General features: G+C 45.4%; 1 protein-coding gene across 3 annotated transcripts in view; it reads left to right on the top strand.

Moving 5' to 3' along the window:
- LOC129835064 (actin filament-associated protein 1-like) overlaps positions 1-16,078 on the top strand; it is a 119,526-nt gene that overhangs the window by 90,107 nt on the left and 13,341 nt on the right. For all 3 annotated transcript variants that reach the window (XM_055900412.1, XM_055900411.1, XM_055900413.1), the window contains exons 4-9: positions 1,786-1,894; positions 2,075-2,295; positions 2,454-2,633; positions 8,210-8,293; positions 11,770-11,851; positions 15,081-15,224. In XM_055900412.1, coding sequence (XP_055756387.1) covers positions 1,786-1,894; positions 2,075-2,295; positions 2,454-2,633; positions 8,210-8,293; positions 11,770-11,851; positions 15,081-15,224 — 820 coding nt within the window. The remainder of the gene's footprint in view (positions 1-1,785; positions 1,895-2,074; positions 2,296-2,453; positions 2,634-8,209; positions 8,294-11,769; positions 11,852-15,080; positions 15,225-16,078) is intronic.

Below are 16,078 nucleotides of genomic sequence, written 5' to 3'. Positions count from 1 at the left end.
ACGCTGGGTGATTTTTTCCCCCCCCTTAAAACCCTCGACCGGCGGGAAAAAACGGCAGCTGCCACCAACAAAATTAAATTAGAGCGGACCTTTCCCATGAGAAAAAAAGTGGTGGGGGGGGCGTTGCTGGGACTTTATTGGAGTCACCAGCCATAATTGTTTATTCATGACAGTTTGTGGCGACATTAGGTGGAGCAACAGGTCCTTTTCATGGTTACAGTAGGTTGTTATGTGTACCTTTTTTATAGAACGGTCTCCCAGGCGATAATAGGCCCTGAGTTTTTCAGGTAAAACTCGGGGCCCTAAATATAGAGTCTAGTGAAGAGCAGTTGGGAATGGAGTAAACCAGGAGTACAGATAATGAACGTTAGAAAGCAAACTGAACACACAAGGAGAACTTCAGCGAGTGTTTACAACACCCAAAAGACCAGCAAAGAAGACATTATCAAACCCAAGGTATCACTCTCCAGCAGCGATGCGATTTTCTCTCTCTCTCTCTGTTCTCTCTCTGTTCTCTCTCGTTCTCTCGTTCGCTCTCTGTTCTCTCTCGCGCTCTGTTCTCTGTTCTCTCTCTCTCTCTCTCTCTCTCTCTCTCTCTCTCTGTTCACTCTCTCTCTCTCTCTCTCTCTGTTCTCTCTCTCTCTGTTCTCTCTGTTCTCTCTCTCTGTTCTCTCTGTTCTCTCTCTCTCTCTCTCTGTTCTCTCTCTCTCTCTCTCTGTTCTCTCTCTCTCTCTCTCTGTTCTCTCTCTCTCTCTCTCTCTGTTCTCTCTCTCTCTCTCTGTTCTCTCTCTCTCTCTCTGTTCTCTCTCTCTCTCTCTGTTCTCTCTCTCTGTTCTCTCTCTCTCTCTCTCTCTCTCTGTTCTCTCTCTCTCTCTGTTCTCTCTCTCTCTCTCTGTTCTCTCTCTCTCTCTCTCTCTCTGTTCTCTCTCTCTCTCTGTTCTCTCTCGGTTCTCTCTCTCTGTTCTCTCTCTCTCTGTTCTCTCTCTCTCTGTTCTCTCTCTCTCTCTGTTCTCTCTCTCTCTGTTCTCTCTCTCTCTCTCTCTCTCTGTTCTCTCTCTCTCTCTCTGTTCTCTCTCTCTCTACTCTCTCTCTCTCTCTCACTATGGGTGAAGACCAACTCTGGGAATGCTCAAATCCCCGCATTAAATGTCAATGAAGACATTTATTTCCATGCGCTTGGAGAGATTAGATTTTTATTGCCGCAATTATGTTATTTTAAGAGCCGGAGGCAAAGACCCCAGCGCGTGAGTTAGTTTCTCCTCGCGCCCTAGCTAGCTAAGTGGGGAAGACAACAAAGAAGTGTTACTTTCCATCCCACTCCCCTCCTTTTTTCTCTCTGTTTAATTTCCTTTCTCACTCTCTCTCTCTGTCTCTCTCTCTGTCTCTCTCTCTGTCTCTCTCTCTTCCCCCCCACACCACCTCCCAGTGTTATTGCCTAAGTGGGAATGTATCACATCTTAGTGAAAATGATTTACCTGTTGATTGCCTCCATGGTGCTGTAACACCTCAAAGCCAATCATGAGTCAACTCAGCTGATTACTAAACAAATCACTTCCTCCCCGTTGTCTCATTGATAACCTAGAGATAAGATGGCCACCATATAGACGGGGGTCACACTTTAATCTTTGACGTTCCACTAAAGGGACCTCACATCCGAAGTAGCTACTTCCTGTGTACGCGCCCGGCCCGTCACGCTCTAACACACGTATTGCCCTCGCTGTGGCGCTTTCCCATAGGCTACAGTGCATCGTAACCAATGCCTCTCTCTCCCTGTGTTTCCTCCAGCCTCCAGACAACGGGCCTCCTCCTCTCCCCAGCTCCTCTCTCCCAGAGGGCTACTACGAAGAGGCCGTCCCCCTCAGTCCTGGAAAAGCCCCAGAATACATCACCTCCAGTAAGTGTACAAAACACAAACACACATCCATGTGAATAAACGCAAACATGCGCGCACACAACGAAAGCACACTTAAAAAGCTACAGTGAGGACTGAAAACACACGTTCACTCACAATGCACGCACACCCGCCCCTGCAAGTCAAAATCTTCCATTTTATTATCCCTCAACGATCTCTCAGACTACGATTCGGACCAGATGAGCAGTTCGTATGAGTCGTACGACGAGGAGGAGGAGGACGGGAAGGGGAACAGAGGGAAGAAGATGCGACACCAGTGGCCGAGCGAGGAGGCCTCCATGGACCTGGTCAAGGACGCGCGTATCTGTGCCTTCCTGCTGCGCAAGAAACGCTTCGGCCAGTGGACCAAGCTGCTCTGTGTCATCAAGGACAACAAGCTGCTGGTACAGACGCATGCACAGATACAGAGAGACACACTGTCACCTTCACATATAACCACACGCACACACCGTAATAGCCACACGCACCCGGAGGCGCACATGTGTACTTGAAAAACTTGATCCACTGGTTCATTGACCTCCCTCTCTCCTCCCTCCTCCAGTGCTACAAGTCATCTAAAGACCAGACGCCCCAGATGGAGCTAGCGTTATCGGGCTGCAGCATCACACATGTCCCCAAGGACGGCAAGAAGAAGAAAGACGAGCTGAAGATAGTCCACCAGGGGGCAGATGCCCTGGTCCTGGCCGTGCAGAGCAAAGAGCAGGCGGAGGAGTGGCTCAAGGTAACACCATGACCCGAGACACAGATTATGACATTACAGCGGCGCACTATTGTAGACCGAGTGGTCCGGGGTAACAGGATGACCCGAGACACCAATTAGGATGTTAGAGGTTTGCTGTCAGACAATGGTCCCAAGCAACACTATTGTAGACGGAGTGCCAGACTAATGTGTGCATTGGATACAATGACAAGTTGGGTAAATCAGAAACAGACTGGTTCTATGGAGAGGGGGTCTCCGTGTCCAGTGCACTCGTTTGGAGTGAGAACAGGATAGAGTATATTTCCCATCAATCCTGAAGCAAGATTCTTGTGGAATGTCTGCCCAGAGGTACAGTATGCCACTGGTTGTTTTTTAAGGGGAGAGATTACTTATAACATAATCATATTATGAGAACAACCCTTTTTTTTTGTCTTAGCGGATGGAGTTTTCTTTCTGATGGTTGTTTTGAACAGGTGTTTCTGATGTCTGGACTCTTAATGTCAGGATGTTTGCTTTGTATTTGTAGAGCCGTCTCTCTCAGATCTCCCGCTCAGCCCTGTCTCCCCCGGGGGACTCCGACAAGCCCGCAAAGAAAACCATCCCGCTGACATCAAATAAAGACCTGTCCTTTTTAGTTTCCCCTCTGCGCCCCGTATGTTATACCAAAGCCTTTGAGCTATTCCATTTCAATCGCAGTATGGATGAGGCCATGGGGGTTCAAATTGAAGGAAACACACGTGCACTACACACATACGCTACAACCCCCTCCCCACCTCTTGCTTTCCTGAGATTCCCCTTGGAAACCGTTGTTTATCGTTGAAAACCCATTGTGCAGCTATTTTAAGACCCCTTTTCGCCCGTTGTTTTTTCATTCCTCTATTTGCTGAATGCTGCTCCTGCCAATTACATTTCCTGCTCTGTAGTTTACCGACCGGCCCTTTTTTTGAAACCTTTTCATACAGCATACCAGTCTGTGAAAAACTTTGTCGAAGATGGCCCCATTTAAAAAAAAAAATGAGAGGCCTGAGATTTCGCAGGTTAGCGTTTTTCCGGCATGGATCTCGTTCTGGAGGCAGTTCTGCGGTGGTCACTTGCTGGCACATCCACAAAGTCACACAATCTGATGTTAAACTCCGAACTTAACCTCCGATGCATTTCTTTCTCTCGGCATTGTTGAGAAGGGTCAGTGAGTACGCATTTCACTGTTCGTCCTACACCCGTTGTTTACGAAGCGTGGGATGAATAAAAGTGTGGTTTGAACCCCGCCGTTATCCCTAATTTTTCGTTTTTCAGAATTAGAAAAAGACTTTGCAGCTGGTCCATCTAGCGGAAATCGCTCAGTTCTGCCTCCAGGACAAGAATCGTCCCAATAAAAGTCACCCTGCACCTATGGTGGGCCACTATAGAGCTTTATGTCCGCAGTGAAAAAAAGGGAATAAGTCTGATATTTTTGTCCTGATTCGATTACTCCTTCCATATGGTAATTATGGTTGTTTATTGATTCGCCGCAGCGAAGCAGCACGCTCGGGTAGCGCCGAGGTACCTGTGAGCAGCCGCCCTGGACTGCGCAAATATACAAACCCCAACCACAACATCCATAATTATCGCTCGAGACGGGACATTGTTGCATATTTGGTCAGGTGTCTTGTTAAAATGCACTTTAAAACTACATTGAACCGATGCATGTGAACACGGCATAAACACATGCCTTTCACCCTCACCCCAAACACGCTGTTTTAGTTTAATTGACATATGCATACTTTTTCATACCCAATGACTCTTGCAATCAGTGCGCCCAATTATGAGGCCCGGCTGGCCGTGGATCGACGTACCCCAAAACAGGTGCCAAGAGTGGATGGATTGGATTGAAGTCACATATTTTTACCTTCGCATGATTAACTGTACAGTGAGGGAGGAGATATTCTCTTGGCCTGCTCTGCATACAGTTACGCCTGGGGGTGTTTGAGTGCCTCACAGAGCCAAAAAGATAAGAATGTGGAGCATGTGTTTGGATGTTAGGGCTAGACGTTGCCTAGGACCGCAGAATAAAAGTTATCTGTTTCTCTGTTTTTTTTGTCTTTCCTTATTTTTTTTGTCTTTCTCTTTTTCTTTCTCGCTTTTCTCCCCTACTCCGTTTCTCCATCCAGAGACGCAGAGCTTCGATAATTATCACTCTTGCGTTTCACATTCAAGATGGAATAATGGATATGAAAGATCTCCGATAAATCCCACTCTAGTCGGAGGATTGTGATCCAATACCATGTCCCTGTAATGAACTGAGTCGTGTAAGACTACATTAGTAAATGGAGACGGGACTAGAACGGAGCCTTGAGGCGCACCTAAACAGTTTACTAATGTGAAATCCAGATATTGTGTGGCTAATGAGCTGTTTATGCAATCTAAATGTCCATATTGTGTTGCTACTTTACCCTTTCTAATAATTTCCAGTGTTTATGGTCTCGTGGATGTTATATTTTTCTCCTTACCCTTACCTCATCTCCCCTTTGTCTCTGTAGCACTCGTCTTCGACACGACCCGCTTTTTCTTCCTCTTCTCTACTACCCGGCTAATGCTAGATATCTTTCTCTTCCTCCTCTTCTTCTCCCTCCTCTCCTCCCTCTCTTTTCGTCTAGTGATAATTATCCCTCTGTTTCTTCAAGCAGGCCTGGTGAGATATAATGTTGCATGTCATAGGGTTACTGGTCTGCAGTGGCTGCTTGGCTTCTCACACTGTGTGTCGCCTGTTTACACTCAGTCTCACTCTATAATCACTCTTCAAGTCCTTTCCCAGTCTTGCTCTTATGATTGACCATTGTCGCCATGTTGCCTGCAATTCTTCCCCTGCATCATTTTGCATATTGGGCACTCAATGTTTGGCGACACCCATGTCCTGCACGAGAGTGTGGATGCCTGTATGTGTACACATCAACTCAATTATTTGTCACATGCGCCGAATACAACAAGTGTAGACTTTACCGTGAAATGCTTACTTACAAGCCCTTAACCAACAGTGTAGTTCAAGAAGAGTTAAGAAAATATTTACCAAATAAATTAAAGTAACAAATAATAAAAAAGTAACACAAAAAAATAACAATAACAAGGCTATATACAGGGGATACTTGTACCGAGTCAATGTGCGGGGGTACAGGTTAATCGAGGTAATTTGTACATGGAGGTAGGGGTGAAGTTACTACGCATAGATAATAAACAGCGAGTAGCAGCAGTGTACAAAAAAAATGGGGGGGCTCAATGTAAAAAGTCTGGTGGCCATTTGATTAATTGATCAGCAGTCTTATTGCTTGGGGGTAGAAGCTGTTGAGGAGCCTTTTGGTTCTAGACTTGGCGCTCTGGTACCGCTTCCCGTGCGGTAGCAGAGAAAACAGTCTATAACTTGGGTGACTGGAGAGTCTGACAATTTTTGGGGCTTTCCTCTGACACCGCCTATTATATAGGTCCTGGATGGCAGGAAGCTTGGCCACAGTGATGTACTAGACCGTACGTACATCCCTCTGTAGTGCCTTACGGTCAGATGCCGAGCAGTTGCCATACCAGGCGGTGATGCAACCGGTCAGGATGCTCTCGATGGTGCAGCTGTAGAACCTTTTGAGGGTCTGGGGACCCATGCCAAATCTTTTCAGTCTTCTGAGGGGGAAAAGGTGTTGTCGTGCCCTCTTCACAACTGTCTTGATGTGTTTGGACCATAATAGTTCTTTGGCGATGTGGACACCAAGCAACTTGAAGCTCTTGACCCGCTCCACTACAGCCCCGTCGATGTTAATGGGGGCCTGTTCGGCCCACCTTTTCCTGTAGTCCACGATCAGCTCTTTTGTCTTGCTCACATTGAGGGAGAGGTTGTTGTCCTGGCACCACACTGCCAGGTCTTTGACCTCCCTATAGGCTGTCTCTTCATTGTCGGTGATCAGGCCTATCAGTGTTGTGTCATCAGCAAACTTAATGATGGTGTTGTTGTCGTGCTTGGCCAGTCATGGGTGAACAGGGTGTACAGTAGGGGACTAAGTACACACCTCTGAGGGGCCCCAGTGTTGTCGATCAGCGTGGCAGACGTGTTGTTGCCCACCCTTAACACCTGGGGGCGGCCCGTCAGGAAGTCCAGGATCCAGTTGCAGAGGGAGGTGTTTAGTCCCATGGTCCTTAGCTTAGTGATGAGCTTCGTGGGCACTATGGTGTTGAATGCTGAGCTGTAATCAATTAACAGCATTCTCACATAGGTGTTCCTTTACACCACAGATGTCAAACTCATTCCACGGGGGGCCGAGTGTCTGCGGGTTTTCGCTCCTCCCTTGTACTTGATTGATGAATTAACATCACTAATTAGTTAGGAACTCCCCACACCTGGTTGTCTAGGGCTTTATTGAAAGGAAAAACCAAAAACCTGCAGACACTAGGCCCTCCGTGGAATGAGTTTGACACCCCTGCTTTACACCATGGGTCTTTATCCATGTACATGCAGTATAGTATGCCTGGTGTTAAAGTATGGGTTGTCACTCACAATAAGAACATTGCCATTCACAGATCCAGCAAAGAACCATCTTTTCCAGTTATACGCCACAAATGTTTATGGCACTAGTTTGATGTGAAGCATATATGAAGATTATTCTCCCAGATTTAACAAAACATCCCTCTATTGGCAGATGAAGAAGGTCCCTAAGCCCTCCAAACCCACCCAAAACCCAAGCATTTCGCCACACCCGCAATAACATCTGCTAAATATGTGTGTGAACCAATAACATTTGATTTGATTTTATCTGTATAATATCATATAAACTGTGTGATTTGCCTCTCCCTGATGGCAGATAGGGAGACATTTAGTTCACGTCTGTCCCAATCGTTCCAGCACCGCTCTGGCTAGGGCCAAAACCGTGGAGCCCAGCCACAGCCTGTAATTTCCCTGCAGCTCCAATTATGTTCGCTCCCGGCCAAAGCCAATGAAATGTGGCGAGCAAAGACGCTGAGAAGAACTCCCCACCGCGGGGAGAGACGCGGATGGTTTTGAAGGGTTGTGTGTGTGTGTGTGTGTGCGCGCGCTCGTGTACGTGGTGCCTGATTGCCTGTCTCCACAGTAGTCCCCAAGTCACCCCTCGCAGGTTAACCTAGGGTAGCGTTATCATTCATTCACTCACTGCTCATGTGACTCAATATGGTGGTGGTCGTGCTGTTGATGGGTTGCAAGGTTGGAGGTTCCGCGAGGTCATGTCGATCCAAACTGCCCCCCCCCCCCCCCCCCCCCACGCAGTCCCTGGATATGCCATTCACTCTGAATGAGCGTGTTACATAACACAATGGACGCGTCGCACAATGGATGCGACAATGGCGATCTTCCAATGGCTGTAGTCAAGTACTGTACAGCGATCTGTGTACCGAGCCGTCGCGACTTTTCCGTCAGTTTGTTGCGCGTGTTGCATACTGCACTGTGATCCGTCTGCTAATGTAACACAGTGTAACACGTTTCTGAAATGAAATGCATTGAACACGTCACGTCAATGGCAATCTTGCTCCCGTGCTTGAAATGACCAGAATGTAACTGGTGCATTGTTGTCACTAACTAGTGCCTGTCTTTGGTCTTCCTCTTCCTGTAGGTGATGAGGGAGGTGTGCAGCAACGGAGGGGACTCGGATGGAACAGGCGCCGGGTCTCCTGTACACAAGCCGGACCTGGAGAAGGTAAGGAGCAGAACGCCAGCTCAGGCACGTAAAGACACACTTACGCACAACGGCGACACGCGAAACTCAGAAAGAATCCAAACGAACATGTGCATGCACACGTGTGTACACAAACGGAAGGTAAGGACACACACATACACACACACATACATACATACACATACACACACACATTTTTTATTTTTTTTATTTTATTTTACCGTTATTTTACCAGGTAAGTTGACTGAGAACACGTTCTCATTTGCAGCAACGACCTGGGGAATAGTTACAGGGGAGAGGAGGGGGATGAATGCGCCAATTGTAAACTGGGGATTATTAGGTGACCATGATGGTTTGAGGGCCAGATTGGGAATTTGGCCAGGACACCGGGGTTAACACCCCTACTCTTACGATAAGTGCCATGGGATCTTTAATGACCTCAGAGACTCAGGACACCCGTTTAACGTCCCATCCGAAAGACGGCACCCTATACAGGACAGTGTCCCCAATCACTGCCCTGGGGCATTGGGATATTTTTTAGACCAGAGGAAAGAGTGCCTTCCTACTGGCCCTCCAAGACCACTTCCAGCAGCATCTGGTCTCCCATCCAGGGACTGACCAGGACCAACCCTGCTTAGCTTCAGAAGCAAGCCAGCAGTGGTATGCAGGGTGGTATGCTGCTGACATACATACAGTTGAAGTCGGAAATTTACATACACTTAGGTTGGAGTGATTAAAACTCATTTTTCAACCACTCCACAAATTTCTCATTAACAAACTATAGTTTTGGCAAGTCTGTTAGGGCATCTACTTTGTGCATGGCACAAGTAATTTTTCCAATAATTGTTTACAGACAGATTATTTCACTTGTAATTCAGTGTTTCACAATTCCAGTGGGTCAGAAGTTTACATACACTAAGTTGACTGTGCCTTTAAACAGCTTGGGAAATTCCAGAAAATGATGTCATGGCTTTAGATGCTTCTGATAGGCTAATTGACATCATTTGAGTCAATTGGAGGTGTACCTGTGGATGTATTTCAAGGCCTACCTTAAAACTCAGTGCATCTTTGCTTAATTCTTATGGCTGCAATCCCGGGATGATATGACAACAGCCAGTGAAAGTGCAGGGCGCCAAATTCAAACAACAGAAATCTCATAATTAAAATTCCTCAAACATACATGTATCTTATACATTTTAAAGGATATCTCGTTGTTAATCCCACCAAAGTGTCCGATTTCAAATAGGCTTTTCAGCGAAAGCACCACAAACGATTATGTTAGGTCACCGCAAAATCACAGACACAGTCGTTTTTCCAGCCAAAGACAGGAGTCACAAAAGGCAGAAATAGAGATAAAATGAATCACTAACCTTTGATGATCTTCATCAGATGACACTCATAGGACTTCATGTTACACAATACATAAATGTTTTGTTCGATTAAGTTAATATTTATATCCAAAAACCTCAGTTTACATTGGCGCCATGTTCAGAAATGCCTCCAAAATATCCAGAGAAATTGCGGAGAGCCACGTCAAATAACATAAATACTCATCATAAACTTTGATGAAAGATACATGTTTTACATAGAATTAAAGATGCACTTGTTCTTAATGCAACCGCTGTGTCAGATTTCAAAAAGCTTTACGGCAAAACACAATATTCAATAATCTGAAAACAGCATTCAGCCACAAAAGCAAGCCATACAGGTACCCACCAAGTTGTGCAGTCAACAAAACTCATAAAAAGCGTTATAAATCTTCACTTTGCTGATCTTCGTCGGAATGCACTCCCAGGACTCCCACTTCTACAAGAAATGTTAGTTTTGTTCGATGATGTTCATCATTTATGTCCAAATAGCTATTTTTGTTAGCGTGATTGGTAAACAAATCCAACGTCAGGAAGCGTGTTCACTAAAAGCAGACGAAATGTCAAAAAGTTCCGTAACAGTCAGTAGAAACATGTCAAACGATGTATTGAATTTATCTTTAATGGCTTAAAGACAACAAAGTCAAGTTATTGGAGTGGTCATCATAAAGCCCTGACCTTAATCCTATAGAACATTTGTGGGCAGAACTGAAAAAGTGTGTGCGAGCAAGGAGGCCTACAAACCTGACTCAGTTACACCAGCTCTGTCAGGAGGAATGGGCCAAAACTCACCCAACTTATTGTGGGAAGCTTGTGGAAGGATGCCCGAAACGTTTGACCCAAGTTCAACAATTTAAAGGCAATGCTACCAAAAACGAATTGAGTGTATGTAAACTTCTGACCTACTGGGAATGTGATGAAAGAAATAAAAGCTGAACTAAATCATTCTCTCTGCTATTATTCTGACATTTCACATTCTTAAAATAAAGTGGTGATCCTAACTGACCTAAGACAGGGAATTTTTACTAGGATTAAATGTCAGGAATTGAGATACTGAGTTGAAATGTATTTGGCCAAGGTGTATGTAAACTTCCGACTTCAAGTGTGTGTGTATATATATATATACACATCCCTGTACACTGCCATAGGGCCCCTCGCCTCTCTCTGTGTGCCCTAATAGCAAGCAGGATGCCAGGGCAGCACATTGCAGTAAAAGCTGTAATTGTTGTGCCAAATAGCACTTAATTACAGCTGTGGCACAGTGTGTGTAGGGAGGTGAAGGCGAAGAGTGGGTTATTGGATTTCAATAGCCTGGAGAAAACAGGTACACTTACTGAATCTGTTGGAGCCTTATTGTACAGAGCTCATGTGTGTCTGTGTGTACAGTGGTGGAAAATTAGGCAGATCAGAAGGAGTTTAATGGCAAACCGCGCTCCCTAGCTGGCGCACAGTACACAGAAGCCTAGCCTAATTATTTCAACCATAACATGTTGCAGATGCTCTCCGAGATTCTCTGTGGGTACAGTGTGTGTTTTATGTATATGGTTGTGTGCGTCTCTGTATTTCTCTCTCTCTCTTTGTGTCTGCATGTGTGTTTTGTCTGTTTTTATATTTCTGTCTGCATGTATACCACCCTGCATCCCACTGCTGGCTTGCCTCTGAAGCTCAACAGGTTTGGTCCTGATCGGTCCCTCAATGGGAGACCAGATGCTGCTAGACTTGGTTTTGGAGGGCCAGTAGGAGGCACTCTTTCCTCTGTTCTAATTATTATTTGTTTTGAATGCCCCAGGGCAGTGATTGGGAGCATTGCCCTGTGTATGGTTCCGTCTTTCGGATGGGACGTTAAACGGGTGTCCTGACACTCTGTGGTCACTGAAGCTCACATGGCACTTATTGTTAACCCCGGTGTCCTGGCTAAATTCCCAATCTGGCCCTCATACCATCATGGCCACCTAATCATCCCCAGCTTCCAATGGGCTCATTCATCCCCCTCCTCTCCCCTGTAACTATCCCCCAGGTTGTTGCTGTAAATGAGAATGTGTTCTTGGTCAACTTACCTGTAAAATAAGGGTTAAATATTTTTTTACAAATTTAAATATCTGTCTAACAGTTCTATCTCCTCCATTGCAGAAGGTGTCATGTGATAGGCCGAGCTCAGATGGCGAGCCGCCCCATGAGAACGGACACACCGTCACCGACTGTAAGGACCAAGGTGAGACCAGGGAAGGGTCTGGAATACTTTGATAGTTACACTAAGTACGGCACATCAGACTGGGTTAATGGCATTCTGGTTTTGGACAGAAACTCTTGATATTGGTGTGAAAGAATCTCTTCTCAATTGGGCTTTCCCTTGGTTCAATACTGTCCCTCTTTGGAAGTTAAATGAGTAATGGCAAGTAAGCCATGTTTTAGCTCGAGATTCATCTTCTTTATCCTTGAGTCTTAAAGATGCACTGTGCAGAAATCGCTCTGCCATTTCCTAGTTGCTCAAATCTGAGTCGTTGTCCAGTCATTTCAGTGACAAAACAAGCAAGTATTGTGTAGAGAATCATTGCACCATCTAAACCGCTGTGAAATATATTTTTCGTCACCAAAAATAGTGTATTTTCAGATGTTTGAAGCTGGTGTTCAAAGCCGAAAGTAATGGAGCAAAAAATGCAACTTAAGACCGGGAAGCGTAGAAATAGAGCACCCAGAACAGATCTACCACTTTTTAGACTTTCGTTCAACGAGAATGACGGATCTACAACACGCATTTCTAAGTGAATTTGGTCAGGTCGCCCAAAAAAAGTTACACACAGTATTGCAGCTTTAATGCTAATGAAGCATTGCGTTTCTTCAGTGTTGACCCGACTGTAAATCCCTCTATACTCTGTTGATTGGAGATGGGGTGTATTTTCTTGAGGGTCAGAGCAGCTTGTGTGTTCAGGGGGAGTATGATTTGAGATTAGCTACAGAAACAATGGACTTGAGCATTTGGATTTATTCAACGTTTATTTGATATTGAACCTTTTTCTCCTGCACCTAGTACCGCGACAGCCGAGATGCTATCTAAATGGCAGGATGAGATTATTCAACGTCTGCTTGCTCGACAAGCTCAATTCCGTGGGGTTTACAATTTTCATTTAACTTGTCAAGACCTCTTGTTTGGATTCTCTGGAATTTAGAGCTGTTCGTGTTTGGTTTCATTACACACAAACCAACCAACGCACGCACGCACAGACTCTCTCTCCAGGCTGTGATTAATAGACTTGTGTCTAATAGTTTGCATATCACAGCATATCACAACCATGATTGTTGTTGAAATATGCACACCGATCCTCAATTGGAGGATCTCTGACTGATGGCTTTTGACAGATTGCTGTAAGTCTATGCACTTGTTGTGTTCCCTCTGGTGAGACCAATTATGAGTGGACTGTGAGTGTTATTATTATTATTTATTTTTTTTACCTTTATTTAACTAGGCAAGTCAGTTAAGAACAAATTCGTGGTCAAATTCTTTCAATGACGGCCTAACTGCCTTGTTCAGGGGCAGAACGACAGATTTGACCTTGTCAGCTCGGGGATTCGATCTTGCAACCTTTCGGTTACAAGTCAAACGCTCTAACCACTAGGCTACCTGCCGCCCCATTATGATACTGCCCTCTGGAGGATTGGAGGGCTAATGCTGTTTGGCTACCACTTTTTTATTCCCCAACTTTCATTCCCTTATTATTATTTGATGCCCAATCCCAAATTGACCCATACCCCCTACCCCTATATGCACTTAATGTAGAACTAAGAGTATGGTATAGCTCCACAACGCCCTCTGAGAGGCTAGGTTGAATATTTTCCATATTGCTTACACTGCTCTGATCCTCATATCTAGTTCCCACGGAGTAGGGGTGGATGGTGGCTTGAGTCCATGCACTATGTCACCAGTGGCGAGCCAGTGGTTGATATCACCTCATATCTCTACAGTACCACTGCATCTCCATGCCAAACAACTACCACAGACCCACCCTTCTCACACCATTTCACCCCAGCTGCCCACTTTCTGAGGGGAGAGAAACGAGTCTCCAAACCCCTTTTTCAGCTTAATCAGCCACATTCCTTCCACGGCTGGTAAGAAGCGAACTTGACTCGGTGGAATCAAATGAGCCTGATCAGAGTTTCCCCCCCTCTGTTTTTCACGGCAAAAATTATAATCATCCAAAGTGAAGCTCTTTCACACATGTGTGTCTGGTTTCCTACCTTAGGCCCGGGGTCTAACGTGTGTGTGTGTGTGTGTGTGTGTGTGTGTGTGTGTGTGTGTGTGTGTGTGTGTGTGTGTGTGTGTGTGTGTGTGTGTGTGTGTGTGTGTGTGTGTGTGTGTGTGTGTGTGTGTGTGTGTGTGTGTGTGTGTGTGTGTGAGAGATATAAACACTGGCAGGGGTTGGGCAGAAATGGCCACATATTTAATAAGATTTGTCGCCATGGTAGATATCATTATCAGGGTAACAGGATCTGAGTTGATTCCTGCAGGGCAGCAGAGGTGTGTGTGTGTCCTATGTCGGTCTGCATCTCTCTGTGTGTGTCAGCGTAAGCGTCTGTCTGCAGAAGCACTCCAGACTCCGAGCGTCAGCTGCTTCACTACGATGACATCATTCACGGGGAATTTTGCACCCCTGCCTCAGAAACCCCTCTCTTCTTTCTGTCTCACTATTGTGTCCGACTCCACAGAGGAAAATGAGACCTCCACAACTTTGTGAAGGGGGAGTTATACCATATTCTGTAGTAATTAATGGATATTAACAGGTAATAATGTACATGGGTATGATGCAGATGATCAAACTCTGCAGATGTTGGGAGAATTCAACTATTGCAGTTTTCTTAAGACAAAAGCTTATAGGAATATACACACATTTCTCGTCAGTGAATCTCCCTGTCACACACTATACATACAAATAATATAATGACCATTTCCATCATCTCTTCTCAACTATGCGACGTCTATTCTTGTCATTCTGTCTGTGGCTCATCTCTCGTTTACCCTTCTGGCAGTCTCCCGAGTGGATCTCGTCTACCAAACCCTGCTCGCCGCAGACCACACAATACAAACAACCCTCAGACAACCAGCAGATTTTCTACTCAGACACACAGAGAGACAGGCTTTATGACCGGGTCTAGGCCAGTTTAGCGGTATTTGCAGGAGAATGTGCACCGTCATTGTGTCTGTGGGCCTCTTCGGTTAGTAGAATTGAGGCCTAATTACTGACCTAAATCTTCAAAGGATATGACAATCTGGTCAAATGGCTTGTGTAATATTTTTTTCATTCTTGAAGGTGAAATTACCTTGAAGGTCTAGCTCTCTGACATAGCATGTCTCTCTTTGCTCGTTCACTCCCTCTCTCTCTCTCTTCCTCCTCTCTCCCTCTCTCTCACTCTCTCTTTATCTCTCTCTACCACTCTCTCTCTCTCAGGTAAAGGAAAGAAGGACTCTCAGAAGAGAGGCACGCTGGGAAAAGGGGCGGGAAAGAAGATAACTAAGATAATTGGCCTGGGCAAGAAGAAGCCGTCCACTGACGAACAGACATCTTCAGCCGAGGAGGACATACCCACCTGTGGTAAGACACCTCTTAGGGGTTAGAGGTCATATCTGAGGTTTGGAGGTCAACCTACAGTGGCAAGAAAAAGTATGTGAACCCTTTGGAAATACCTGGATTTCTGCATGAATTGGTCATAAAATTTGATCTGATCTTCATCTCGGTCACAACAATAGACAAACACAGTCTGCTTAAACTAATAACACACCAACAATTATACCTTTTCATGTCTTTATTGAACACATCGTGTAAACATTCAGTGCAGGGTGGGAAAAGTATGTGAACCCTTGGATTTAATAACTGGTTGACCCTCCTCCTTTGGCAGCAATAACCTCAACCAAAGGTTTTCTGTAGTTGAGGATCAGACCTGCACAACGGTCAGGAGGAATTTTTGACCATTCCTCTTTACAAAACTGTTTCAGTTCAGCAATATTCTTGGGATGTCTGGTGTGAACTGCTCTCTTGAGGTCATGCCACAGCATCTCAATCGGGTTGAGGTCAGGACTCTGACTGGGCCGCTTTAGAAGGCATATTTTCTTCTGTTGAAGCCATTCTGTAGTTGATTTACTTCTGTGTTTTGGGTCAGTGTCCTGTTGCATCACCCAACTTCTGTTGAGCTTCAAAATGTGATGATAAACTACTTGGGAATTCATTTTTCCACCGATGATAGCAAGCTGTCCAGGCCCTGAGGCAGCAAAGCAGCCCCAAACAATGATGCTCCATCCACTATACTTAACAGTTGGGATGAGGTTTTGATGTTGGTGTGCTGTGCCTTTTTTTCCTCCACACATAGTGTTGTGTGTTCCTTCCAAACAACTCAACTGTAGTTTCATCTGTCCACAGAATATTTTGCTATTAGCGCTGTGGAACATCCA

The sequence above is a fragment of the Salvelinus fontinalis genome, chromosome 36 (assembly GCF_029448725.1).
Source record: "Salvelinus fontinalis isolate EN_2023a chromosome 36, ASM2944872v1, whole genome shotgun sequence".
NCBI classification, from domain to species: Eukaryota; Metazoa; Chordata; class Actinopteri; order Salmoniformes; family Salmonidae; genus Salvelinus; species Salvelinus fontinalis.
Note: the sequence above shows the minus strand (reverse complement) of the source record. Positions and strands in the feature narration are given on the sequence as shown.